The sequence below is a fragment of the Mauremys reevesii genome, linkage group 9 (genome assembly GCF_016161935.1).
Source record: "Mauremys reevesii isolate NIE-2019 linkage group 9, ASM1616193v1, whole genome shotgun sequence".
NCBI classification, from domain to species: Eukaryota; Metazoa; Chordata; order Testudines; family Geoemydidae; genus Mauremys; species Mauremys reevesii.
The window spans coordinates 86,231,779-86,257,110 of NC_052631.1; the positions used below are offsets into that span (position 1 = coordinate 86,231,779).

General features: G+C 39.5%; 1 protein-coding gene across 5 annotated transcripts in view; it reads left to right on the forward strand.

Moving 5' to 3' along the window:
- Positions 1 to 24,372, forward strand: part of ACSL4 (acyl-CoA synthetase long chain family member 4) — a 56,238-nt gene extending 31,866 nt beyond the window's left edge. The window contains exons 2-16 of one of the 5 annotated variants that reach the window (XM_039488507.1): positions 246 to 292; positions 3,673 to 4,205; positions 4,532 to 4,709; positions 6,736 to 6,845; positions 6,940 to 7,078; positions 8,822 to 8,972; positions 10,474 to 10,597; positions 11,759 to 11,830; positions 12,806 to 12,945; positions 13,492 to 13,664; positions 13,884 to 13,958; positions 14,436 to 14,624; positions 15,192 to 15,306; positions 18,876 to 19,033; positions 21,452 to 24,372. In XM_039488507.1, the coding sequence (XP_039344441.1) occupies positions 3,855 to 4,205; positions 4,532 to 4,709; positions 6,736 to 6,845; positions 6,940 to 7,078; positions 8,822 to 8,972; positions 10,474 to 10,597; positions 11,759 to 11,830; positions 12,806 to 12,945; positions 13,492 to 13,664; positions 13,884 to 13,958; positions 14,436 to 14,624; positions 15,192 to 15,306; positions 18,876 to 19,033; positions 21,452 to 21,609 (2,133 nt within the window). In that variant the 5' untranslated portion in view covers positions 246 to 292; positions 3,673 to 3,854 and the 3' untranslated portion in view covers positions 21,610 to 24,372. Of the gene's footprint in view, positions 1 to 245; positions 293 to 3,472; positions 4,206 to 4,531; positions 4,710 to 6,735; positions 6,846 to 6,939; positions 7,079 to 8,821; positions 8,973 to 10,473; positions 10,598 to 11,758; positions 11,831 to 12,805; positions 12,946 to 13,491; positions 13,665 to 13,883; positions 13,959 to 14,435; positions 14,625 to 15,191; positions 15,307 to 18,875; positions 19,034 to 21,451 lie in introns of those variants that run through there. The other 4 variants (XM_039488509.1, XM_039488510.1, XM_039488511.1 and 1 more) reach the window with 4 other exon arrangements.
- The last annotated feature ends 960 nt before the right edge of the window (positions 24,373 to 25,332 follow it).

Below are 25,332 nucleotides of genomic sequence, written 5' to 3' on the forward strand. Positions count from 1 at the left end.
TACATTTTGTGACTTTGGTGAAAACTTATTCTGATTCATTTAAATATAAGATAAGAGTAGTGACACCATCTTTCTTTTCAAAAGGATAGGGGAGACCATGAATTCATCTTCACTGTTTAAGTACATAAATAGCAGGTTACATTTTTGGTTTCCACACTTAATATTTTTACTTAACTTGGTACACAATCTTATCAGTCTCTCTCTTCTCCCCCCCCCCCCCCATCGTCTCTCCCATTTTACTGTAGATCGAATCATCATTGAAGAAAACCCAGTCATTACTTTTAGACATCCTGTAAGTATCTTAACATTTATTTGTTAAAGGCAAAAAGTTACAAGTGTTTTTCTTTCTTTTGGACCTGTTTTCATCAAATTCTATGGCATTTTATGGATTTCCAGCTGATCTTGATAGAATGGAAGTCTCTCTCAAACTACTACATATTTTACAAATTAGCTAAGTCATCTATTTAAAAACATCATCTTTTTACCATTGAATCTGATTGGAAACTTCCACAAAATGCAGCCTCTATGTTTTGCCTTAACATGAATGTAAATGGCAGTGTGTGTGTGTATGGCTTGAACATTGCATTGCTAGTTATAGAAGCAAGGGCAGCAACTGCAGATCTCTGGCAAAAGAGGCATTTTGTCAACTCAGCTTTTTTTTCTTTCAAATAAATGTTCTGAAATCTCTATCAGCATTTAGGTGCCTAAAATGTTTAAATAAAACTTTAAGTGATAAGAGTAAAGTAACAGAGGTAGAGAACACTGAAACACATCTGATACACCGCTACCGCGCTATAACGCAACCCGATATAACACGGGTTCGCATGTAGCAGCGGGGCTCTGGCGGCGCTTGAAAGGGTCCAGGGCTCTGGCTGCTGTGGGGAGCCCCGGGCCCTTTAAATCACCACCAGAGCCCTGCTGCTGCTGCTACCCTGGGGCTGTGGCAGCAGGGCTGAGCTGGTGATTTAAAGGGCCGGGGCTCCTCGCAGCAGCCAGAGCCCGGAGCTCTTTAAATCACCGCTGGAGCCTTGCTGCTGCTGCTACCACCCCAGGGCTGCAGCAGTGGGGCTCGCCAGCAATTTAAAGGGCCTGGGGCTTCCTGTGGCCAGAGCCTTGGGCTCTTTAAATCACCGCTGCATCCCTGCCACTGCTACCCCAATATAACGGCATTTAACTTATAACACGGTAGGGATTTTTGGCTCCCCACAACTGAGTTATATTGGGGTAGCAGTGTATTTAAGATCATACCTTTTATCCAAGATGTGTGGCTAAAATGACTGAGGATGACAAGCCTTCACCACTTCCTTTTAAGTGTGACAAAAGATCAGATTCAGGATTATTACATCTAACCCCTAAATTTAGATTTGGGTAGTCTTATCCAAAACATTACATGTGAAATTGGATAACAGGCATTTTATAGTAGTTGCAGTCTACTCTTCTGGTACAATAATCTTTTAAAAACCAAAATATGCAGATAACCTTGATAGCAGTGAGTTTAAAAAATGAATTAGTATATTGTGAAACTTCTTGATAAATCATGGAAGAACTAAAACTTTAATTATTATTTTATTTGCATTATAGTAGTGCCTAAATCAGGGGCCTATTGTGTTAGATGCTGTAAAAACAGTAAGACAGTTCCTGCCTCAAAGAGCTGACAATCTAATTTAAGACCAAGATGCAATAGTGGGTATAATAAACAATGGGAAAGTGTGTTGGAAGGAGAATGAGAGGCAAATGGCAATAATGTTAATATTGATCATCTGTGTGCAGAACTTGGTTTCCTTGTATGTTAGAATACAAATCCAACTACAGAAGCCCACCCTACAAGGGTAACTAGTACTTTGATATATTACATCAGTGGGTGCCAGACAAAACCCTAATGCAGGTAGAATATGTGTTCATTTTAAATTACTGGTAGTTAATACAGAAATCATCTGAAAATGTTTGTTTTGGGCCATATGCTTCAGATAAGTATGACTTATAGTAAATGTAAGGATTCTTAATAAAGTGCCTAATAGATTTAGCATTTGTTGCTATCCCCTGTAATTCTTCAATATACTTACACAATGAAAATACCTTTTACAGCGTAACTTAATCACTCCTTTCATTGTGTTGGGGGCACTGTACAAGCTGTTTAAACATCCACATTAAAATTAAAACTTTGACAGCCTATGCTTTTTCTACAATCTTTATTCCAGTTTAGAATTATACTTATCTTGGTACCAATACTTAGATATATTTATCTTCTACGTTTGCTAGTTTGTCTCCGGATCTTCTGTCATATTAAAGGACAGGTCTTGCTGAAAAAAGCAGTGTTTGCATTTGAAAATGGGGAAAGAATGTATGTTAGATGTCAATCCATTCAGTCTCAAATATGTGTCAAGGGACTTGAGTAGACTGACCCTTGCTCCTATTGATGTGTAAATTCTCAGGTCCCAGTTCTTCCACCTTTACTCAGGCTGAGTAGTACTTACTCAACAAGTAGTCACGCTGGTTTCAGTGGGACTGCTTGTTGAGTAAGGCAATGAAATTGTGCCTTTACGTTTGCATTAGCCTGCTGTAATCTGTTTTCTGGTTCACTCACTATGCTATGTTGCATGCTTTTGTCTCTTGAAACCAACACTGAGAAGGGAATTCTCAGTATTTTCATCACATTGTGTGGTGTTTAACTGCCATGCACTGGAGCTTTAGCTTTATTCCTAGCATTTCTGCTGCTTTTTATGTACAACCTAAGCTAATTCAAAACACACTCCAACTGAAGTAACTGGAATGCAATTATCAACACGTCATTTAAGACAAATAGTATAATAAACGTCTGCCATTCATTTGAAGAGACTGAAGTTTGTGATTTAATTTGTGGGTGTTTTTAAATATCTACCCATTAGTCCTCTCACAGGCCTGCTCGGGAGAGATTTCTTTGGAATCAGTCAAATACTTCAGGATTTGATTCTGGTTTTATGATGAAAGATGAGTTGGACTTCTAGAAGTCTTTAAATTTGTGTATTAAAGTAATTGCCTCACAAATCAAGTCCGTGTAAGCTGTGCACATTCAAATAGAGCTTCTCAGGCCTGCTTTAAAGTAAAAGCAGTTACCCAGGTGATGTCAGAAGAGGAGCTTGTGTATTAATTAGGTCTACAGTGTGTGGGTTTTTATTTATTTTTGAACAGTCTCAGTAAATATGCTGTATTCTGAACACGGAGTTGATATAAATTTATTTCTGAAAGTCATAAAAAAAAATCAGTACTACCATATCTTCCTAGCACAAATATTTAAAGAAAAAAGCTACTGGCCTTTGACCATAGTTATGCAACTTCAGGATTGCAACTTTAGGATTGCTCAACTAGCTTAGAAACACAATATTTTGATATATAAAGGACACAGTGCACTTTAAAAGACCAGAATTATTTAAACAGAGACAAGGAAAGGGGACCTTACAAGAGTAAATATTTGTGGAGGTAAAAAACAAATAATGAAAAGATTCCTCTCAGTCTTCAAAACCAATTGCTCATATGCCTCTCAAAGCAGTTACTTCAGCCTCCTTGGTCTTGCTGCATGTTGGGGTGAAATCATAAAGGATTGAAACTAATGGACTGATTCCTGGTGTCACTAATTTGTTAAACTTTCTTTGTTTTCTTTCCTGCTGTCTGCTTGGCTGTGATCTTCACCCAAAGGTGTCTGACTTCCAAAGGTTACTAATGTTTTAGCTGTTACTCTAAAACTGAGCTATCTAAGCTTCACTTACAGTTGTTTCCTTGACTGTACTGCCACTCATTGCTGCTTCTGCTCTTACCTTCATCAGAGAACCAAGATTCTCTGAATCCAAAGGACAGAGAACTTTTTTAAACTATCCACTATGAAACTAAAACTAGACGTACATGTCATTTTCTTGCTTCCTGTGTACTTCTTAATATCTGTGTATAGTGCCCTTGTATTTATTCCATGGTATTTTCTTACCAATGCTAAGAAGAAAAAGGCTATGGCAAAACGCTTAAAAGCTAAACCCATCTCGGACAAGCCCGGAAGTCCGTACCGTTCTGTTACTCATCTTGAGTCACTAGCAACGATAGACATTCCCGGAGCAGACACTTTGGACAAGTTGTTTGACCATGCTGTAGCAAAGTTTGGGAAGAAGGACTGCCTTGGGACCAGAGAAATATTGAGTGAAGAGAATGAAATGCAGCCTAATGGAAAAGTATTTAAAAAGGTAATCTTTAAAGTTTTTTGAATTCTTGAGGTCTGTAATATCAAAAGCTTTGTGTCTTAACGATAAAGTATCTATTGCAGGCCACTTTTACATTCTTTACAGTTTACATTTTATGGTGTAAAACTGGATATTTAACTGTAGCTCAAGAAAGGACGCTATAATACATGCTGTTAGTATTTTTCTTCAGGAAACCCATCTCAATTTTTAACTTTGAAAAAGATTGTATTTGCTAGTACGTTTTCCACACCAGCTCACAGAATAGGTGCAAACATGTATGCTAACAGCTTAATGTCATTATCACAAAACTGTTCTTCTCTTTTTACCAGTTAATCCTAGGAAACTATAGATGGTTAAACTATGAAGAAGTTAACCAGAGAGTGGATCACTTAGGGAGAGGACTAGCTGCACAAGGACTAAAGCCAAAAAGTACCATTGCCATATTCTGTGAGACCCGAGCGGAGTGGATGATTGCAGCACAAACCTGCTTCAAATACAACTTCCCTCGTGAGTGCTAAAGTTGCATTTGCATTAACTATATTTCTAGAAATCTCTCTTCACAGTAAGTTCAGTTCTTTGTCTAGTACATCTGCATATTCCTGGGATAGCATTTGTTTAAAAAAATTCTGGAAGAAAGTGAAAAGTCCTAATTTGTGTTCAACTTTCTAATAAACTATATGCTATGCATCGCAGCGATCCCCAAAATTAGCAAGCAGCTGTAGCCAGACTAACTTGTTCTGGTTCTGCTTATTATAGAAGTATTTTTAGAATTTAGAATGGACTTTCACTTTTTGGAGGGCAGGAAAGAGCAATGAATGTGGACCTTTTGACTTGTTTATCAAATCTGTGTGGCTAACTAATTTTGCTCATAACTGAAACATGCAGAAATGCTATTTCATTGATTGCTTCTGCCACTTGACATGTTAGGGGAGAGACTGGATGTTGGGTGGAACAGAGAAATGTTATGGTAGCTGAAATATGCAAACCAGCTTCTGAGGATTCTTGTGGCGTGTTTAAACCCTCCACTTTACTTTAATCAATGTACAAGACACTACTTCTGAAAATGCACAGTCCTGAGTATATTTAATACACCAAAAACTTCATTATGAAGCAGTTAGGACACACACACTCACTCACTCTCTCTCTCTCGCTTCTATCCAACACAGACCCTGCGCAGTTTGAATTCTGCCCCCCTCCCCTTTCATTTTTCTACATTCATTGAACCTCTCCTCCCCAAACACTATTTGTTGTGAATATTTGCTGCAATAGTTGGTTGCGTGGGGAAAGAGTGATTTGGCAAGGAAGGTTTGCTGGAGAGCTATTAAAGGGGATGATGGAATGCTAGCACTCACAGGGAAACATAATTAAGACTGTAGTGTGTGGTCTGTGGAGTACAGTAGCTGTGGTAATAGTAAGATGTATGCATGTGGTGGTGGATACGTAGTGTTAAGCAGGGCCGCCCAGAGGATTCCGGGCGCCAGGGGGCCTTCGGCGGCGGGGGGCCCTTCCATTCCTGGACCCGCCGCTGAAGCGCAGCCCGGTCTTCGGCAGTAATTCGGCGGAGGGGGGGCCCCCGCCGCGGGTCTTCGGGGCACTTTGGCGGCGGGTCCCGGAACGGAAGGGCCCCCCGCCGCCGAATTACCGCCGAAGACCGGGCTGAACTTCGGTGGCGGGTCCCGCTCCGTCTTCGGTGGTAATTCGCCAGCGGGGGGTCCTTCCGCCCCGGAGCGGAAGGACCCCCCCCCCGCCGGCAAAGACCGGGAGCGGCAGAAGCTCCTGCGCCCGGCCGCACAAGAGTTTGCCGGGCACCCCAGAGCGAGTGAGGGACCCCGCTCCAGGGGCCCTGAAAAACTCTGGTGGGGGGCCCCCGTGGGGCTCGGGGCCTGGGGCAAACTGCCCCTCTTGCCCGCCCCCCCCCCCCCCGGGCGGCCCTGGTGTTAAGTGTCTTAACTTTTTTCATTTTCTTGCTTTTTGTGGTTTTGTCAGGTAGATGTATGTGTAGTAATCCTAACTACTTCATAAGATTTTTTGAGTATTACTTCCCTATTTTAATGCTTTATTGGAGGTGATCCTTACACTAAACACTGTTCTCTTGGAGAATTAATTAGTAAATGTGAAACCCAGTCTAGCTCTTCTCTGGTATGAAGCTTTAAGAATGGTTTACAGAAGCAGAAAAATAGGAGATCCTCAGGACTCAGCTCTCCCAAAGTCTTTTCTCCCTCTGTGTGAAACTGGAAAGAACACAGATTTGTTTTCAGTTGCTTATCGTGAAATCTTATGACTGAAATTACACTTTCCTTTTTCCATACAACTATTATCATTACCATAAACTCCTTGCTTCATAAAATTCCATCATGGAAAAAACTAAAAGCTGCTTTTATTCCCCAGGGGAAAAGGATTGCAGCTGAAAAGTACTCCTTCCCCTGTCTCTCCCCCTACCCCAGCACCCCCCAATGCTGACTAAATTATATACATTCAAAAGCTTTTGGTTTGTATTATTCTGCTCTTAAACTTACTTGTATTTATAAAACAGTTGTTACTTTATATGCCACCCTTGGTGAAGAGGCCGTAACCTATGGTCTGAATGAATCTGGAGCATCATATCTAATCACCAGTGTAGAACTTCTAGAGAGTAAACTTAAGGTAAGTTGGGAACAACTTTTTTTGTCAACTGTATTTCACTGTAATCTTATAATATACAGTACTGTAAGTACTAAATTTCCTCTTTGTTCAACAGACTGCATTGTCAGAAATCCCCTGTCTCAAACATATCATTTATGTGGATAAGAAGACTCTCAATAAATCTGAATACCCTGAAGGACTAGAGATTCATAGTATGCAGACAGTAGAAGAATTAGGAGCCAAACCAGAAAATTGTAAGTGAACCAAATCAGGATTACCCAAGCAGTCCAGTAAGTGATTGAACTTGATTTGGAGGGATATGTAGTGGTGGTGAAGTATGTCCATTTAATCTAAAAAGGAACTGGCATTTTACTGTAGAAAAATTACCAGTCCAACTCAATGTTTTTAAATAAGTGGAAAACTAAAAGTAAAATATTTGAGTGTTTTTATCTTAATGTTACATTGTCCCAAATGGATTTTGTTTTAGATATTCCTTTATTCAGTTTAATTTTAGAATGTGACTGGCATGGTTTGACTAAGCTCACTTTCTAAAATAAGGGAAGGTCATATAGAATTAAGGTCAGGCGTGGCTATTTGTTTTTGTTTTGTTTTTTAATGAACATTTTAAAAACTCCCATCACTTTTTTTTCTTCTCTTTCCTGATGACAGGGACAAGCATTTGTTTTAGAAAAGCCTTACTGACCAATTTTGTAGCTAGAAGCCCCCTAAGGCCAGGGTGATAAGCACTGGACTCCTCCCTCCTCCAGTCACTGAGAACTATAATTGGCTGGCTGGAGTGAGAAACCAGCTTCCATAAGGAAGAAGTGAGCAATTATGAGGATTTGCTTCCTGCCACCCAGCTCCTCTGTGCTACTGGAAAGGAGAAGATGTGAACAGTTAAAGGAGTTGGTTGGCAGGAACTGGAGGCTTATGCAAGAAAGTACACGTTCAGTAGAGCTGCTTACTCTGTGGTAAGCTGCTGATTTCTTGAACTTGTTGCCAGCCCAAAGGGCTAGAGGTAAGGGTTGGGGGTTTTTTTTTTTTTTTTTTTTTTTTTTTTTTTGGAGAGTTCCCCTAAACAGGGCCAGCTCCAGGGTTTTTGCTGCTCCAAGCGCCGCCTCCCCCCCCCCCCCCACACGATCGGCAGCAGCTCCACCGCGCCACTTTCTTCTTCGGCAGCAATTCCGACCGAGGGACTTGCCACCGAAGAGCCCGACATGCCGCCCCAGGCACCTGCTTGCTGAGCTGGTGCCTGGAGCCGGCCCTGCCCCTAAATGTCCTCCCACTCCCACCTTTGCTCCCCTTTCTGCTGCAAAGTCATCAGCCTGAGGGTTATGGGTTTTCACCATAACCAGGACAAAAGAGAATAAATGTCAAGGCAGCAAACTGAGTTAAAACAAGTTTAATTTATTTTCATACGTTTATTAGCTCAATACAGACTGGCTTCTGGGTCTGTAAAACTCACTTTTCCACCAAGTGAGATTTTTCAAGGCATCCTGACTTCAAAAGAAAAAAAAAAAAAGAAAAAAACCCCCCACAAACCAGGTGTTTTAGCCTCTACAGCCCTGGCTTTAAAGCTGTTACTAGTAGAAAACTTGATACGAGTTTGTTCCTCATCACTCCAAAGTATGAGCTTCTTCTGCACTTCTCCCAGGCATTATCGTAAAGGGTTTCACTAGAACTTCATTAGGTTTGTCCAGTGAAACTCTACAATGACATTACACTTCTAGCCAAATCTATCTCCAACTTAACCTATTGCCTTGATTGAATCTGCTGGTGCTTGTTGTCCCTAAGTGATCTGTCACTTTTTTTCCTTTTTCCTGGTCTGCTTACCACTAGAGCATCATTAACTTTGTTTGTTTGTCAGTCTCTTATGCAGATCAGTTAACTTACTTTACTCTTTCTGGAGCTTCAATGTCATCTCTTGGACAAACTAAGAAGCAATCACTTCCTGCTAAAGTCCCATGTGAATGATTTCTCTTCCCCCCTCTTTGTAGTAGACATCTCTCCAAGCAAACCTGTTCCCACAGACCTGGCTTTAGTAATGTATACTAGTGGGTCTACTGGGAGACCTAAAGGAGTGATGATGCTGCATAAGAACTTGATAGCTGGAATGACAGGCCAGTGTGAGAGAATACCTGGACTAGGGTAAGAAATACTCAATTGCCCCGTGTATGTATAAAATACTTTTTGTTTTATTTAACTGGAATAAATGTTCCTGGATTCCAGAAAACCTATCACTTGTATAATTTTGAGATTCCTGGTGACTGTTTCTTTTAAAAATATGAACTTCAGCAAATCCTGTGTTTTATCCACTAATCTTACGTACTTCATATATGAAGTGATATTTCTATAATCACTTTGAATTTATCATGCTCTTGGACACAACCATAAGTGTCTCTATAGCTCTTTAGACTTATGATTTTTCTACAACTAAATGAGATTAAAAAAGATAGAAGACAGTATGACTTCTTTAGTTACGTCTCCTCTTGAGATGTACTTTCAAGATATCCATCATAACTGATCACTATGGAGAGAGTCTGACCATATCTTTTTGCACAGGGTATCTGTCTGTAGATTAAGATTGGTTCCCTGTCCTTATCAGCATTCCTGAGAAAGTGGAATGCAGAGGCTGGTGGTTTCTAAGCAGAAATTTTTGAGCATATCAGATAACTTCAAGGAATCTGTCAAAGGCCTGCCTATTCCAGGGGTCTGAGACCAGGTCCATATAGATCCTTCTACGTGTGCTATACACAATCTGCTTAAATACCTTGCTCACTTCAAGCTGGTTTAAAAGACCACTTTCATTTGGCAGCTAATTTGGTCTTTCATTTTTTAAATTATTTTTATTAAGCTTATATATTGAGATAAAATAGGCAGTAAAATGAACAGAGAAATTTTGGCTATTCAATAACCAAGTAATGGCAAACTTTGATGAGGGTTCTTCAGTGCGTTGAAGGATAAATGGGTATCCCTGCACCCCCTTCTCAGCAAATTCTTGAGGGGAAATGACCCACATACAAGAAACCCCTTCATTGTGGGGTATTTATGTGGGTCTGTGCTGAAAGTTCTCTTTCGGACCATTGAATAGCTCTCAACTCAAGGTCACGGAATAAATGAGCTTCAGGCTCTAGTGACTGATGCACAGGCTACTAAAATCTTTTAAAATGAGTTGCTGTTATTAATTTGGGGGGGGGGGGCGGGGGAGAAGAGGATTTGAAGGTGGAGGGGCTTTGGTTATCAGGCTTCAAATAGAAGCTAGTTTCAGCTTTAACTCCGTAACTGGATAAGAAACCTCCCACTTGGAAAGGAAAAGGCAGCTGGAGCACTAAGGACGTCCTGTGTTTCACTGCAAGAAGACTCCCTCTGCTAGAATCAGTGGGTGAAATCCTGCCCTTATTGAAGTTAGTGACAATTCCCAGTCAACTGCAATGGGACTTTCAAATGTTGAGCGTAGAGAATTCCCAGTGTGGTTACCGCATACAGGAGAACAGACTCCAGTAGTGATCTGTTACGATGTAGACTTTTTTGGAAAATTAGTAATTCTGCCTTTTTGTTCTTGAATATACAATACTCTGTTGCACTAGATGAAGTATTTTCAGCCCACTCTTGGATCCCCAAGTTAATTATACAATCCTTGCTTTGCTAGACCCAAGGACACTTACGTTGGCTACTTGCCTCTGGCCCATGTATTAGAATTGACAGCAGAAGTGTCCTGCGTTACCTATGGCTGCAGGATTGGATACTCCTCTCCACTCACTCTATCAGACCAGGTGAGGGGAAACTTTCAGCACAGTGGTTAAGCAAAAGCTTGGTGGTTGTACTTTATTTTTCTTGGTCAGTCACTTGTCTTATTGCAAAACTATGATATACAATGCAGTTAATGTCAAAAGCAGTAGTACCTTCTGAAAATGTAACCACAAACGAAACTAAGCTCCTGGTGAAACTGTACAATAGTTCACATAACATGCATTTCTATCTAGGTAAAGATAACGAAAGCTCAACATTTAAAGTCAGAATTACCCATAAATTAAAAGAAAACCAAATGACTGCACGTAAGATTTTCTTTCTGCCTCAGTAGTTACAGCATTACCCATGGTCACAACTGCACTTGATTTTTGCTATAGCTGGCTATGAGTGTTAAATGTTCTTTTAGTTCTATGGTTTTAAAAAAAAAAAAGATTTAATCATTGGATAATACACACAAGAAAATTAGTTTGCCTAAAAGCTCTGCTGAGCCTGCCCTGCCTGGCCAGTAATTGATTTGTAAATCCCTAGTTTGCCCCTTCAGTCAGCTTTTGGTTCTCTGTTGCTTGCCTAATAGTTGTCAACAAGGTGAAACCCATAACAGAAAATCCTCCATTAGCTGACTGACGGGGCAGAGGCACTTGGCTGGAAATGGAAAAATGATCAATGAAAGGCTGCAATACCTATCTGAAGCCTCCAAATGTAAATAACTGAGAACAGCATAAACATGCTTAAGAATGTAATAAAGTAGACGAGAAAATGAATACAAGTTTGTTATGCAAACTAGCCAGCAGATGCACAGTTTAGAAACACTGTGGCACCAAGAAAACAACAAATCACATGGATGGATTTGTAGGGATCATCAAAACTTGGTTCCAATTGAAAATCACCCCCTTGAAGTCAGACCATACAAAAGAAAATGCTAGAAGGATAAATAAAGAAAGCGAAAACGATACACATAACGTGGCTTGTTCTAGCAAGCTTTGATTTCAGCAGACATATTTGGCATGAGATGAGACTGACAATACACCTTTCTGCTCCACTCCACTGAGAAAATAATAATCTGGGGAGGAAGGAGGAGAACTTCAGAAACTGCACATTACCTTATCTCCTGTTTCTTTCTTTCTTCTCCCCTAACCAGTCACCAGTTTCTCAGTTAAACATATTCATGTTTGTCTTTATTTCAGTCAAGTAAAATTAAGAAGGGAAGCAAAGGAGACTGTACTGTACTGAAGCCCACACTCATAGCAGCTGTGCCTGTAAGTATGAGAAGGTAGAGGACATGATGAAGGCTATGTTTTAGTAACAGGTATTTTTAGTAAGTCACGGACAGGTCACTGGCAGTAAACGGGGGGCTGCGGGGGGTAGTGCCCGCAAGCACAGGCAGTGTGCAGAGCCCCAGTCCCCTCGACCAAAGAGCTGCAGGGACATGCCAGCCGCTTCCAGGGGAGCTCCCCTTCTCCCCCCATCCAAGATAAGTGCCACCCCGCAACCCAACCCCCGACCCAGCCCTGAGCCCCCTCCCACACCTGAACTGCTGCTGTTCGGGCAGTCCCTGAGCCAGCCGCACCAGCCCCTGCAAAAGTCACGGAGGAGAATCTGTGACCTCCATGACAGACATGCAGACTTAGACATGATTAGAAAGGACATTCTTATTTTTCCATATATTCGCTCCAGCAACATCACTAGATGGCTAACAACATTGATGTGAAGAGTTTTTTAAAAAGTCTAAGGTTTAAGATGCAGCTTGTAGAAGTGAGTCAGTGGTACTGTTAACTATTGGAACACTTCTAAATGGTCTCAGAGGTAATTTGGTTACTTGCCCAGGATTGATTATAGCAATTCAAGGCCAGATTGCCATACTAAAATGTTGTACTATGTGAGGCTTTTTCTTTTTCCTAGGCAATCAACTTCATAACTTAAGAGGTTTATGAGGGATGGATGAAGAAAGGAAAAAATGTGACCTTGTCCTCCACTTCCATTACCCATTTCCACACATTATTCTACCACCTTGAATAGTCCCTAGCTGGAATAGAATATAAATTCATTAAATAGATGACATATTAAGGGAAAATGTTAAGTTAAACAACAATTTGGCAGCGACTACATAGCTAAAGTGAAATCATCCATTTAAACTGAACAGTACTTTTCTGGTTTTGTTTTTTAGTTAGGTTTCATGCATGTTTTCAATCAGAAGTAGTAATTCTTTGTCCCCTTTTCAATCTTCGCTGTAGGAAATAATGGACCGAATTTATAAGAACGTCATGAGTAAAGTCCAAGAGATGAACTATATTCAAAGAACTCTGTTCAAGATAGGCTATGACTATAAACTGGAACAGATCAAAAGGGGGTATGATGCACCTCTGTGTAATATGTAAGTACAGTTAAAGGTTCAAATATCTTCCAATGTATATAATTTATCAGAGATTATGGGGTGACTTTATCACAGTCTATAAGCAATTCTCCTTGTGTAAGTAATCTGGTACTAGAGGACCCCAGGCTAACAGACAAATGGATAACAAGATCCACTAAGTCTAATTCAGAGAAGTTCAGACTGAAAATAAGATGATAGTCTAACAGTAAGGGCCATTAATCATTGAAACACTTTACCTAGGATGTGGTAAATTTTCCATCTCTTGGATTTTTTTAAAACAAGACCGGATATCTTTCTAAAAGAAATGCTCTATTCCAGCCACAAGATATTGGGCTAGATGCAGGAGTTACTGCGTAAAATTCTATGGCTTGGGTAATACTTGACAGACTACATCATCATGATGGTCCCTTTGGGCCTTTAAAATCTGTGAATCTTATTACTTGTTAGATGTCAGCTGAATAGGTAAGGAGGGGTATTAGAGTCTCTAGCCTTTCCTGCAAAGGAGCAGAACAAGTGATATTTATACATGGTTTCTTTTACCTCAAGACTGCTGTTTAAAAAGGTAAAAGCATTGCTAGGCGGAAATGTGCGTATGATGCTTTCTGGAGGAGCACCCCTTTCGCCTCAGACACAAAGGTTCATGAACATCTGTTTCTGCTGTCCTGTTGGCCAGGGTTATGGATTAACAGAAACCTGTGGAGCTGGAACAATTACTGAAGGTATGTTAACATATTCTTGGAAATCTGCATGTTTAATGTAGATGTGTGAATTCTTTAATTTTAAAGTACAGTTGAAAATATTTGTAGCTCTTAACTTCTAGAGAATAACTTGAGTTAATAGCTACCTTCCTATTCCAGCTCTGTTGACATTTCAATATTGTCAGATTTAAAAAAAAACCTTTGGTCACCATCTTACTGTTCCTTTCTAACTTCCCACAGTTTCTGACTATAGCACTGGCAGAGTTGGGGCTCCTCTTATTTGCTGTGAGATCAAATTGAGAGACTGGCAAGAAGGTGAGAAGTTTTTGTTTTCAGCACATTCTACTTACTACTTTCAGTGAATCTGGCTGCAAGTTTCAAGCTACAGGTAAAACATGAATATGAACCGTTTTTGTCAAAATGATCAGTTGGAGTTCAAACCTGAAGATACACAGCAAACATAGATAGTGATGACAAACTGCAGAGCTACCAAGCCTTTCAGATTCATGCAAATACATGATCACTATTGCATAATATGTGTAAGAGTATAATATTTTGATCTCCAAGTAACTAGTTTTTACTGTTACCTAGCCTGTTTTCCTGCTGTCCACATAATCTACTGTCAATGTTGATGTAATTGAGTATTAGTATTTTCTGATTTCTTGATAAATGGATAATCACTTTATACTTTTCCGTTTTATTTTGTGTGTGGATTCTTCAATATTTGCCTGGGAGAGGAATGTATATTGTATCATTCTGACTTGAAAACAATTTTACTTATCTGACTTTCAGGGGGCTACACTTGTAGAGACAAGCCTAATCCTAGAGGAGAGATTATAATAGGTGGACCTAATGTCTCTATGGGATACTTTAAAAATGAAGAAAAGACAGAGGATTTCTCCGTGGATGAAAATGGCCAGAGATGGTTTTGTACTGGAGATATTGGAGAATTTCATCCTGATGGGTGTCTGCAGATCATAGGTTGGGGGCTTACACTTTTTGCCAATTTAAATGCCAGTTAAGCAAGACCATAACCTCACACACATGAATAGTCTCATTGAAGCCAGTAGGACTACTCATGCTTAAAGCTACACATTTCAGTAATTTGCTTAATCATGGTGTTAAAACATATATTCTCAAAATTTAGTGATTGTGCAAAGCCCTGAAACTGATGCTGTTGTCTGTAATCTCATTTACTGTCTCTACTCAGCCTTCACTTTGAAAATTCCCACTTCGTTTTTATGTATTAGTTTAATGGCTAAAATTTAGATTCTCAGTGACCTTTTAATGTTAGTTGCAAGTCTGAAAATTACTCCTTAAGGGTATCTTTTTAAATGGACGTTTCCTTAAAAATTAAATATTAACCGCTTCTAGGTGATTTGTTTGTCATTCCTTCTCTTGTAATTTTTTTAAAGGTCTTTTGCATGGTATTCCATTAAAATTAAGTAAGCATTTAAAATATGGTACTTAAATTATTTTAACTGAGGTATATACAAGTGGAGGAATCTAAGCTCCTTTAAAGCAGCATGCCTTTCTAACTGTTTCTAGATCGAAAAAAAGATTTGGTGAAGTTGCAAGCAGGAGAATATGTATCTCTGGGTAAAGTAGAAGCAGCACTAAAGAACTGTCCACTTATTGACAATATCTGTGCTTATGCCAAAAGGTAAGAGCTATGTTAATATTCTCTCTTCACCTCAAACTCATTTAGGGGCATTCTTGTATTTAATGCTTGATTTACATATGGTATTCAAAAATCCTTTGTCTGAAATGCAGATTGTAGGCCTATTCCCCAGAGCACTAAGGCCCTCTTACAGCACTAAGAGTAAAGGGGGTGGAAATACCCCCAAGCCTGCTGCTCCTTGCCCCCCCCCCCCCAGGTGCAGAGGGTCCCCAGATTAGTGCAGATCTGGCATAAGAGTTCTATCCTGGCCCTGTTCCCAGCAAGCCTTGTAGGGAGTAGGAGGGAGGGGTGTGGTCAGTGTGCACTATGTTACAGCTGTCTTCTGTGTACACAGGCCCTTAGAGGACAAAGGCAAGCAAAGTGTAAACTAGAATAGTGCTGAGGCCAAGTGGGTTCCCAGCTGCCCCAGAATAGGGGAAGTGCAGGATCAGCTTAAAGCTCCCTTGGGGGGGGTGTGTGTGTGTGTGTTTCCCACCACAACTCCCCTCATTACTGCCCAAGGGTGGCACATGAACCACCGGCTGGGGGAGGCTAGCTTCCCCTCACCTCCCCCCACCATGGCCATGGGCCAGTCCCAAAAGAGTGCCGGGAGGGTGGGCAGTGCGCAGCCCCAGCCCCGGAGTGCGGCCCCAGCCTGGGAGGGCGAGCGGCTGCAGCCTCCCCAGCTCTGGAGCGCGGGAAGGTGGGTGGCGCACAGCCGTAGCCTCCTGAGCTGGGGGCCTGGAGCTGGAGGACTGGAGTCGCATGCAGGGAGCACTCACTGCAGGGGGTGGGACCACGGTTGGCTGTTCGGAGACCCACCCCCTGCCTATGCGACCCGCCATCCATGTTCCTGTCCCCAATGCAGGAGCAGGGAAACTGAAAACACAATAAGAACATAAGAACGGCCGTACCGGGTCAGACCAAAGGTCCATCTAGCCCAGTATCTGTCTACCGACAGTGGCCAATGCCAGGTGCCCCTGAGGGAGTGAACCTAACAGGCAATGATCAAGTGATCTCTCTCCTGCCATCCATCTCCATCCTCTGACCAACAGAGGCTAGGGACACCATTCTTACCCATCCTGGCTAATAGCCATTTATGGACTTAGCCACCATGAATTTATCCAGTCCCCTTTTAAACATTGTTATAGTCCTAGCCTTCACAACCTCTTCAGGTAAGGAGTTCCACAAGTTGACTGTGCGCTGCATGAAGAAGAACTTCCTTTTATTTGTTTTAAACCTGCTGCCTATTAATGTCATTTGGTGACCCCTAGTTCTTGTATTATGGGAATAAGTAAATAACTTTTCCTTATCCACTTTCTCAACGTCACTCATGATTTTATATACCTCTATCATATCCCCCCTTTAGTCTTCTCTTTTCCAAGCTGAAGAGTCCTAGCCTCTTTAATCTTTCCTCGTATGGGACCCTCTCTAAACCCCTAATCATTTTAGTTGTCCTTTTCTGAACCTTTTCTAGTGCTAGAATATCTTTTTTTGAGGTGAGGCGACCACATCTGTACACAGTATTCGAGATGTGGGCGTACCATGGATTTATATAAGGGCAATAATATATTCTCAGTCTTATTTTCTATCCCCTTTTTAATGATTCCTAACATCCTGTTTGCTTTTTTGACCGCCTCTGCACACTGCGTGGACATCTTCAGAGAACTATCCACGATGACTCCAAGATCTTTTTCCTGACTCGTTGTAGCTAAATTAGCCCCCATCATGTTGTATGTATAGTTGGGGTTATTTTTTCCAATGTGCATTACTTTACATTTATCAACATTAAATTTCATTTGCCATTTTGTTGCCCAATCGCTTAGTTTTGTGAGATCTTTTTGAAGTTCTTCACAATCTGCTTTGGTCTTAACTATCTTGAGTAGTTTAGTATCATCTGCAAACTTAGCCACCTCACTGTTTACCCCTTTCTCCAGATCATTTATGAATAAATTGAATAGGATTGGTCCGAGGACTGACCCTTGGGGAACACCACTAGTTACCCCTCTCCATTCTGAGAATTTACCATTAATTCCTACCCTTTGTTCTCTGTCCTTTAACCAGTTCTCAATCAATGAAAGGACCTTCCCTTTTATCCCATGACAGCTTAGTTTACGTAAGAGCCTTTGGTGAGGGACCTTGTCAAAGGCTTTCTGGAAATCTAAGTACACTATGTCCACTGGATCCCCCTTGTCCACATGTTTGTTGACCCCTTCAAAGAACTCTAATAGATTAGTAAGACACGATTTCCCTTTACAGAAACCATGTTGACTATTGCTCAAGAGTTTGTTTTTCTGTGTGTCTGACAATTTTATTCTTTACTATTGTTTCAACTAATTTGCCCGGTACTGACGTTAGACTTACTGGTCTGTAATTGCCGGGATCACCCCTAGAGCCCTTTTTAAATATTGGCGTTACATTAGCTAACTTCCAGTCATTGGGTACCGAAGCCGATTTAAAGGACAGGTTACAAACCTTAGTTAATAGTTCCGCAACTTCACATTTGAGTTCTTTCAGAACTCTTGGGTGAATGCCATCTGGTCCGGGTGACTTGTTAATGTTGAGTTTATCAATTAATTCCAAAACGTCCTCTAGTGACACTTCAGTCTGTGACAGTTCCTCAGATTTGTCACCTACAAAAGCCAGCTCAGGTTTGGGAATCTCCCTAACCTCCTCAGCCGTGAAGACTGAAGCAAAGAATCCATTTAGTTTCGCCGCAATGACTTTATCGTCTTTAAGCGCTCCTTTTGTATTTTGATCATCAAGGGGCCCCACTGGTTGTTTAGCAGGCTTCCTGCTTCTGATGTACTTAAAAAACATTTTGTTATTACCTTTAGAGTTTTTGGCTAGCCGTTCTTCAAACTCCTCTTTGGCTTTTCTTATTACACTCTTGCACTTAAGTTGGCTGTGTTTGTGTTCCTTTCTATTTGCCTCACTAGGATTTGACTTCCACTTTTTAAAGGAAGTCTTTTCATCTCTCACTGCTTCTTTTACATGGTTGTTAAGCCACGGTGGCTCTCTTTTAGTTCTTTTACTGTTTTTCTTAATTTGGGGTATACATTGAAGTTGGGCCTCTATTATGGTGCCTTTAAAAAGGGCCCATGCAACTTGCAGGGATTTCACCAGCCTTCTTACTAAACATAAGTATAATCTATTGTTTATAGATGGTTTTGGCCTTCAGTCAAAATGCTACAGCGGTGTTTATCTTGACACTTAGAGCCTGATCCAAAGCATTTTCCGTGGGCTTTGGAAAAGTCCCCCACCTTCCCTTAGGAGTAGTTGGTGAGACTTTACTTGCACTCACTTGCTGGATGCTGGATTTAGTAAAGACTCTGAAGCATTCTATAACTTTTCTCTCTAGAGCTAAATATGAGACTGATTGATTGAATCCAGTCACTTATTAAAAAAACTTCATGATAAAGGTTGAATACTGTGGAGTGGGGAGGAGAGGAAGAAATTGGCTATATATCTGAAAGCACTGGGGAATATTTACTTAAACTCAAGTAATTCTTGACAATTTGAAATTCTTCTTACTTGCCTGTTTTTTTTCTTGTCCTCTCATCCTGTTTTAGTGATCAGTCTTATGTGATCAGTTTTGTGGTTCCTAATCAGAAGAAGCTGACTGTATTAGCTGAACAGAAAGGTGTCAAGGGAACTTGGGTGGAAATCTGTAACAATCCTATCATGGAAGCTGAGATATTGAACGAGATTAAAGAGGTGGCAGATAAGAGTGAGTATAACTGAATTGTTTTGTATACGTACTAAGCCAGTTTCACATGAAGCTGAAAAGGGGCAGCAAAACATCTGTAGATATAGTCCTCTCACCCATGTCTTCTCACTAGCTGGGAAATCTGTTGAACATGTTACCTCTGGATGTAGTTGGTAAGATTTGACTCTATTCAAAATTCTCTGAATGTGAGTAGAGGAGCACACTTTCGGGCAGTTTTCTTGTTCCTAAAGCAGGACAATAGAAATCCAGTCCAGTAAGTGTTACATGCATGATACAGTTTAAAACGTTCTGCTAATCCTTGTTGTAGTGCTGGATGAATGGCCAAAAGCTGGTCTGGCTACTCTCTAACATAGCCTATGAGGCCAAAGAAATGTAGGGTGAATTTTCAAGGCTTTCAAGGAACAAGGAAAATTAATTGAGACTTTATGGCCAAACAGGAAACACTAAAGATGGTATTGGGCTTTGTCTCAATTTAACTTATTTTGGCAATAACCGTACTAATAGAATACACATTAAACACGCTTCCATCACTTATTCCTACAAGATGAGAATCAGCCTGTTTTAATCAGGACAATAGGTTAAATAACATTTACAATACAATTCTAAGAGGATGGTAGGCAGTGTAAGTTTTTGTTTTGCATGAATTTTGTTAAATTTCCATGTGTCCCATTGAACTGGTGAAAAACTTAACTCTATATTATTGTGTTCCATGTAAATCATAAAATGTTTTCCACGCAACTTTTTTAATTCTTGTTTCTCTAAGAGTTTGGCTTATAGAAAAAAATCCTTGACAGCACTAATGTTTTAGATAGAACAAGGCCAAGATTTTTCCTTTAGCCTTCGTTACAAGGGAACATTAAACAAATCATCTTGGAATTAGTTTTTAGCAGAATGTTTTGTAGTTCAGTCACAAAAAGGCATATCTAAATGAAAACAAAACTCTATTGCAGTAACAGTCTAAAGTTAAAGCTATAAAGTTAGGTGATACAGCAGGAGCTTTGTGGCCACTGATTCTAATAACTGTACATTTACTGCCATCTACTGGTTGTATTGTGATAGTCTGTTTTGGAAATTCAGTTTCTAATTGGGGGTGGTGCTTTTATTTCTTTTTCATTTTACTCTATAATGTTAATACTTCAGCAAAACAAAGTCAGTATCCTTGGTTAGTGTTATTTATTGTTATGGTTAATTATGATAATGCCTAAGGGTTACCTGAGATTGGCCCTGTATAAACACAGAATAAGACAATCCCTACTCTGAAGAGTATGTAATCTAAAAACGTTAAATGACTTTCAGTATTTCCATTGATGATTCATTTTCAAGGGTTCATAATTTGGCCACTGTTGGCTGTAAGCAAGGATTTCTCATTTGAGGGAACTGATTTTTATTTTTAAGGGCCATGAGGACTTTAAATGACACGAACAAAAGTAAGGAAATACGTGCTCACTTTGGATGTTTGCTTGTTTGGAACACTTCTGATTTAACAACTTCATTTTTAAGAATAAAACTTACCCCATTTAGTCTATGCTGGAACAGATTTTTTTGGCAATTTGTCCTCCCCCCCCAACCCCCCCAAGAATATTTTTAAAAGACACAGGAAACCAACAGATCAATTAGCATTGTTATGCATGGACTGTACATTGGAAACAAGTATGTCCCCTAAACATGTTTTGAAAATCTGACCCCTCTGCGTGTTATGACTAAAGTGTGCATGCAGCGTTGTCCATAACGTAGGAGTGCACACATGTATATGCACACATCCCTAGCTTATGCTGTATTTGGATTTGCGTGCACACATACTTTTAAAAAAGTTGTCAACTGTGTTCTACTAAAATATTCTACAAAACTTGAGTGGATCATCATATCCTATCGATATGAGTACAATCAGTTTAATCCTTTAATTGCTACTGTGAATAATAGTAATCATGGGCCTGATCATGTAATCCTTGCTCATAGCTAACTTCCTAGTGCATGCTACAGCCACACTTTTTTTTTTTTTTAAATACCCAATTGTGCCTATAATGCAGTCTCTTTTGAGGTAGGGACTCATTCGTTTTGCACTTTTCATTTAGTGTGCAGCTTTGATACTGCTTTGAGGTTTTAGTCTGTGATCCTCATTTGTTTGGCACTTTTTTTATTTACAGTGCCAATCCACTGGAGCTGTACAAAAGAGAAATGCTATGGCATGTGTTACTAGAATACAGGGATGTAATAGCAAATAACAAGTATTACAGCCATAAGTTTGCATTTTCTTTCTTCAGTGAGTCGCTTCCATGACTGTATTGATATGAAGCTATTCCACTATATAGTACAGCAGACTGCTGAATATGTCTTATTCCTGTTCATGAAGTTGTATAAATCAATGTGTTATCTGTGAATGTAATCATAAATGTGTTTTTGTTTTTATTGCCCCTGCAGTGAAATTAGAGAGATTTGAAATACCAATCAAAGTACGGTTAAGTCCTGAACCATGGACCCCAGAGACTGGTCTAGTAACTGATGCTTTCAAATTGAAAAGGAAGGAATTAAAGAACCATTACCTCAATGATATCGAGCGAATGTATGGAGGCAAATAACCTTCTGAGCTACATTGACTAGAAAGCTGTGCAGAAAGTTGCTTCTCATACCCTACAGGACAGAACTCAAGCCTCAGAATATTGGACACCCTTGTGTACTGTAGATTCCACAGGTAGTTCAGACAATACATGAAATCAGTGAAGACCTACCTAACCTGTAAAGCCAGGTCCTGTGGGGAAAAAACACTTGCTTATGGAACCAAACTTTCTAGCTGCTAGCAGAAAACACTTATCCACTTTAAACTGTTTCATTTGTTCACTTCCACCTTGGAGTTAGATGTGATCATGTGAAGCAGTGTGACTTGATAACCTGATTTCCACTGTTGCTTCTATACCATATTCCAACTGCTTTCCCATCTGTTCTTCTCCAATTCCCTATACAAATATGAAAATGAGTTTTAATGTAAATCTGACAATTCCTACATCAGAGAAAGGTACTTGGTGAGGGGAAAAAATAAACATATTTAAGATTTGCACTTCTTATGCAAAAAGTGAAGATGAAGTAGGAAATTGTTAAATACAAAGCATTGCAGCTTTCGCAAAAGTATTGGTGTAATGTCTTATCTCAGGTCCTGTCCTAGATTAAATGAAAATGAATAGTTTAACTTGAACCTGATCTGTTTATCACCGTTCCCTAAAAGGCCAGTACAGATGCATATAGCTCCTTTTAGAATTTGAGTTGATGGAAGAGGGAAAGAAATCTGAGGTTATTGCACTGCATTTAAGCCCAGTTCTAGATTCTGCTATGGCCCCTTTGTATTCAGAAGCTGTGAGCCAGAAGGGTAGCTTAAAATACCACCTCTCCCCATCCTACCCCAGTTATGTCCTGTATTGAACTCAGGTTGACAAGATCCAAGACTTGGGCCTTTTGATTAACACTCATGAATAAATTCTGTAGTAAGGCCACAGAATTAAATACATGGCACTGAAAATGCATTACTGACAGTAGATTGAATCTTCTGCACATCCAGTTATATTATGAATATTTTCAGTGCCTAAAAAGGAATATAAAATACTTAGTGAAATAAGAAGGGTGAACTGAAAGGCTTTTTTTTTTTTAAATCAAACTAGTCAATTTCATTCTTCAAGAGTTGTTCTATGAACAACTTATCTCCAGTAGACTTTAAATGTTCTGAAATATTTTTTTTATACTTGCCACAATGTTTGTTTTTAATTCAAAACAGTATTTTCAACTTTGGCACAAAGATTAAAAAAAAAAGACTCCCACTGCAAGAACTGTTGCTTGTTAGTGAGGTCATCAGCTACCATATAGAACTGAGGTCTTACAGACAAGTAAAGGCAGAACTGATATTCAGATCATTTTTGTCTTTAAACAGCTATGAATCTTTTAAGTCAACATTCTGTTATTGCTTTGAAATATTAGGCCCTGATCCTCCAAATGCTTAGTTATATATGTAGCACTACTCACATGAGTAAAGTTATGAGTAAAGCTAAACACATGTAAGAATTTACAGGATCAGGGCCTAAAACATTTTGTATTAACTTCTTTAAAAGTATTACTATTCACCTTTTAAATATGTCAATCAAAACAAGCCACAGTTGTAAGCCAAGCATTTCACATATTCTTCTTTTACCTACAGTTGATGAGCTTGGTCTCTGGATAGGGATTTTTGTTCATTAAACTTGTTAAAAGAAGAGAAAACACTTGAGGTAGAACTTTGTCTTTCTGTTTCTGAAAATGTTTGTTTTAAAAACTGGAAACCGTAGAGGTTCTGAAGTGGGAAGGAGGCAAATAATACAATAATGGTTTTGCCACTGAGTGTGCAACATCCCATACTGTTTCTTCAAAATCCTCAGTTAGCACTCTGGGCTCATGTATCTCTCTTAGATGTTCCCCCTTGAACCATAAATACTGTAAAAAGTGGAAGCTCTTGCAACTGTTCTACTTTGCATTTCTTTCTTAATCATTTTATATATGTTGCTTACATTTTGTACAGATGTGGCTCTCAACTGTGATATTATAACTTACTTTGATCTAAAATATTTATAAAATAGATTGTCTATTCATAATATTTAAATGTTGTGTATATGATGGTAAAGGAAAATTATCCGATATTGTCATTGTAAAGAGTGAAGGGTTTTATATGAAACACATATTCAGTATATAGTGATTTTAAAAAACAATCAGGGCAAGATTTTCCTTCTGTGAGGTGTATGTGTGAATCCCCTTTTCCCAGCTCAACCAACTTTCAAAGTGAAAATAAATCATGGTTATGGATTGGTTAACCATAAGCTCTTGGACTGTCCTTTCCTCTGGGGACCAATTTCTTTTTAAACTTTCATGGAACTTTTTATTTTATTTTTTACATGCATAACTCTTCTAGTCAAACCACAACACTGCCAAGTGATTTTGCTAAAACCCCTTGGGGATGAGGAGCAAAGCAATTTACTATTGGCTGCTGCTAGTTGTGCATGGACTTTCAACAATCATTAAAGGGGACCAGAAAAAGGCCTCTCTTTTTTTCCTTAAACACATACACTTGTTTATGAATACAGGAAATACTGCCCATGTCAATAGTGGCTTTTCAGATTATTAGTCTTGGAGACGTTAGTTTTCTTTTTGTATTAAAATTATTCATTGTTAAAGAACTAAAATAGCTTTTAGACCATCTAAACACCACAAAGAAACTGTAATTAAACAAATGTAAGAAATAGCTAGTTATGCGCACTTAGATCTGAGGGCAGATCTTATTAATTGCTTTTTTTAAGCACATATGTATTTATTGGGCCTCAGTAGTTTCCCTCTATTGTACCCATATGTTTTCATTGATGGGGATCATTATTTTCAATGTGTATGAACGTTAAAGTATTCTTTCAAAGATGGAATACAGTTGAATTGGTTCTGGTTGTCAGTGTTTGAGAGACTGCATTTTTGCACAACACAAAATCAATATGTAGAATTTCTCTAAACAGAATACAGAGAAGTGGCCCTTGCGCTCATGATGGGCAGAACAGGTATTTTAAATTTCAGATAATTGCATCTTTTTACCTACATCCTTTTCATATCAAAGGAAGGGCTTAATCCTGCAAACACCTTTTTAATGCTTTCAAGGGGGCTATGCACAATAGTACAAACTCCACAGGTATTAAGCATTTGCAGTACATATTGTAAGAATTCTTAGAGATGACTCATTCAGGGGGTTTGGGGATGCCCTACAGAATAAAAACAAATCTGCCCTCACCTTTACGTTGCTTTAAGAAAGTAACTCCTCTCTGTATGTAGGAAGTATGGAAACATTGTGGGAAATAACTTAGTACTGGACAGTATATCTCTCTTACATTTAAGGAAAAAAAGACTTCAAACACTGAATATTTACAACAAATCTTGACAGTTATAGAAACAAAGATAGTGTTGCATACAGTACTTGCCCTTAACAAGAACTTCAATTCTGTGACTTATTGTACATAACCATGGAACTTATTAAGCTGCTTCTGGAAAAAGTGTTTTAATATGCTGACAAAGTAGTATAGCATATACAGAGAGGAGACGAAGCCATTCCATATACCTACTTGTGTACTTGCACATGCTGTCATTCTGAATGTGACTACAGCCCATACATAGACTCCAGTCTTTCTGAAAAGCCAGGCGGTGGATGGTATACAGCACATGAAAGATGCAATATGCCACAGAAGTACTAAATTACTTAGAGAAACTTTGCGAGATGTTCCTGTCTGATAGGAGCTAGATATTCATTTAATCTT